The sequence below is a fragment of the Saccostrea cucullata genome, unplaced genomic scaffold, assembly GCF_032062105.1.
Source record: "Saccostrea cucullata isolate Sc308-1 unplaced genomic scaffold, CSIRO_AGI_Scuc_v1 ctg16519, whole genome shotgun sequence".
NCBI classification, from domain to species: domain Eukaryota; kingdom Metazoa; phylum Mollusca; class Bivalvia; order Ostreida; family Ostreidae; genus Saccostrea; species Saccostrea cuccullata.
In genome coordinates, this window is record NW_026941022.1 from 1 (window position 1) to 3,776 (window position 3,776).

The 3,776-nt window shown below is 32.6% G+C and overlaps 1 protein-coding gene across 1 annotated transcript; it reads left to right on the plus strand.

The window, feature by feature from the left end:
- Positions 1–273: 273 nt before the first annotated feature.
- On the plus strand, positions 274–3,495 carry LOC134256957 (UMP-CMP kinase 2, mitochondrial-like; the record flags this gene model as incomplete). The annotated part of the gene is made up of 4 exons (XM_062739631.1): positions 274–409; positions 828–1,029; positions 1,304–1,531; positions 2,930–3,495. Coding segments are annotated over 4 exons (708 nt in total), but the record flags the coding sequence as incomplete, so codon positions are not given.
- Between the last annotated feature and the right edge of the window lie 281 nt (positions 3,496–3,776).

The following is a 3,776-nucleotide window of genomic DNA, read 5'->3' on the forward strand; positions in this document are numbered from 1 at the left end:
TACACAATGTAAATGTATTTACTATTAAAAAACATTGTAAAGAGTTGTAAATTCATCATGATGGAGAGGGCGGGGACACAATAAGAGATTTTAGAAAATCTTGTAAATCAAAAAAAATTTCATTAGTAGTCGAATTGAAATTGTTAGCAGCAAAATTTATTCTTTGCTGCATATCATTATTGAATGTGGGATTTTGTCTAAAACCTTTATTCTACCATCAGGCTTAGAGATATAGCATAGTTAGGTTTTCCATCAATTAAAAAATAATTTCAGTCCACAGTATGGATCAGAGAGGCAGAGGAACTCCTTCGAATTTATGATGCCACTGTCCCAACATACTTTAGCCTCAAAGATCTGAAGAAAAAGATGAAATTTCCATTTGTTGTAGTGGAGGGGCTAGATGCTACTGGTAAGTTCAATACTGACTAAACCAAACATGATAATGATTTGCTTTTAGAAAAAAGTTATTAAGAGGTATATATATAAGTATATGACAAGGGGATTTTTTCAGATCTGATTATTACTTTTATGGAAAACTTTAATTCCTCGATGTTATGGAGAATATCAGAGGCTCATACTTTATCACAAAAATTGCGTGTGATGGGGGGTGGGGATGGGGGACGGGGTTATTGATATTGACTACGGTCATTACAGCAAGTTCAAGGTGACTGGCAGAAAAAGTGTATTTGTTTCTAACTTTTATTTATCAAATAGAGACTAACTGGAAGTTGATTCTTGACAAACAATAAATTTGGCAATTACAAATCTTATTTTTTTTTTTATAAACCACAGTTGATGTAACTGAAAAAAAAAATTGTTATAAATAGGGAAGACTACTTTGACTGAAACACTGGAGAAGAAAATGGCTGCATGTAGATATTTTACACCTCCTCCCCCAATACAGCATCTGAGGAAATGTTTTGATGACCTTCCAGAAATTGTCAGAAGGGCCTACTATTCCATTGGCAACTATATTGTTTCCATAGCAATACTGAAAACATGTCAGGAGAAACCTGTTATCATGGACAGGTTAGGTCTAGTGTAGACATGAAATCAGAGAAAGTTTTGATGTGAAACAATTAAAAAACATGCATACATCAAAAGAGCAGGAAAAACTCATTCAGATATCATGTCTCAGAAAATGTTTTTATATTTTATGCTGGTGATTGAAACAGAAAGGCAGATGTGTAGTGTTTGACGCAAATTTATAATTGTTTAAGCAAACTTTAATTATTGTTAATCCCAAAATTGTTCATTGCATAATTATTAATTCCTAAATAACAGTTTTCCCCTTCTGCTCTAGATTCTGGCACAGTACTGCAGCTTATGGTATAGCCAATGAAACAAGCAATGAAGACATCCCATTGGAGGGGCATTGGGTGTATAAGTGGCCCAGTGACCTTTTAACCCCTGACATCGTCCTCTTTCTGACAGTCAGTGAGGAGATCAGAAAGCAGAGGATGCTGGGAAGAGGAGGGGAGAAAACTCAAGAAGAAAAACATTTAGATAAAGATAGACTGTTTAGAGAAAGGTAAAATCTTAAAACAGTCAGGGTTATCCAAGAGCTGTTTTAGTGTGTTGCTTCCGACACAGTAAAACTTTCTCCGACACAGTAACGATTCAAATTCTATGCATGCAACACAGTAAAATTTTCTCTGACACAGTAACAATTCAAATTTTATGTGTGCAACACAGTAAAAATTTTGCCTACACAGTAAGATCTGTGATATTTAGAAAATCCAAACAATATATAAATCCTCTCTAACTGGAGCTTTAATCAAACAATTCTTCCATCCTTCAATTCTAAAATGTAGAGCACTTATATGTAATTAGTAGGGCTTCACCTTGCATATTCAGTTATCTCCTAGACCCTCGCCAGACTTGACGCATGTCCATGTAACGGTTAATTGGTACATGTATTGGCATTAAAATAGATTGTATTTTGAAAAATATTTAAATATGTCTTTTCTATAGAGCCACGGATCTAGAATATTATGTTAGCACTGTAAGTCAAACATAAAATCGTACCGAAGTCATTGAATTGATGTAAATAATTGCTGAAAATTTTCAACATGTTCAAGGAACTCTTAACATGCTTAAAAGTATTTTACTATTCTGAAGTTTCCTATTTTGTAATTCGGTAATTCGATCTAGAAAACTGACAAATAATCAAAATTACTTTCAAAAATGTTACCGTATATACTCGCCTATAAGTCGGATTTTTGGGAGTTAATCTTTTGTCCAAAACTCTATGTCCGACTTATAGGCGAGCTATAAAATGAATGGTATATGAGGTCAGTCCCTCTGATATATAAGCTTATTAAACACAACCGACTTATAGGCGGACCGACTTATAGGCGAGTATATACGGTAAGTACGACTGTATCGATTAGAATTTCCTCTGCTTTTCAGTACATATATTTTTACTTTTATCAATATGTACGACCATTCCATTTGTGTAACGGATTAGAGATTTTTAAATAAGTGTAAGCATGTATTCTTTGTAATTATAATGAATAGTGATTCAGTTGCAAATTTGATTGCGAAAATACCACGAAATTTTAGTGCTTTGCAGAAACTCTGCAACACAGTAAATTTTTAAACGATGGAGAACCCTGATTACAGTTGAATGTACAACTGATTGAAATTTTACACATTCTTGATATAAATCTAAGTTTAAATTCATGCTTTTGCTTAATATGAAAGTGAGGAATCATTTAACACAGTCAAATAAAGGAAGTTTTAAAAAAATTTAATGACACTTTATTCAAAAAGACTTGTACCCTTGTGCAAAGGAAGTAAAAATAGTGATCAAGTCTAAATTCAATAATATTACGTATATTTTTTTTTGATACGCTTTAGTCTGTAATTGCTGAGACAAATATGGATGATAGTTTATTTTTATTGAGGATGAAATCGACATTTGTAGATTATACCTAGCCTACAAGAGAATGGAGAAGCCTAGCTGTATAGAAATAGATGCCAGTGGCTCCATAGAGATAGTTCTGGAGGCAGCAGAGAAGGAGTTGACAAAGCACGGGGTCTATCTAGACCAGACTGAAGCTAAATGATGCATGATGCATGTCTAAAGAAATCCACAAAATACATATACACACAGTATTATTTGTTAAAATCCATAATCTGGGTTCTCAGGAATTTTGGAAATTTCAGGCTGGCAGATAAAAAGTATTATTCCAATGTACTACCTGAAAAAATTGATTTTATAACAAATTGCATACAGTATTATTTGGTTAACCCATTATCTGGGTTCTCAGGAGTTTAGGCAATCTCAACTTTTAAAGTTCTGATATTAATCAGATATGTACTTCCTTAAAATATGGGTCTTTTTTTAAGATTCGGTATTGTCCAGGTACTTCCTGTTATGTATTCCAAAGGCTGTATTGGTCCCAACTGCTTCATAATTATTTGTATTTATTTTCTCTAGTCTGAACTCACAATAATTACCTTATTGTCACTTCAATGTAATTAACAACTTTTATGATACATATATATATATGTTTTGATATACATGGTGTATGTGTTTTTACATAAGTGTCACAAGATGAATGACCTGGTGGTGCCACATCCCTTTTAGAAAAAATATAAGGTTTAGTTAGAAGAAGGAAATAAAAATATTATTATGAATTTTAATACTTGACATTTAACTTGCTTTTAATAACTTTGTAACATACAGTTTCATGTAATATCAAGGACATTGTACAAATGTACTTTTTTTTTTACAAATCAAAATATAAATTAGGATCAAAACTCAGTCT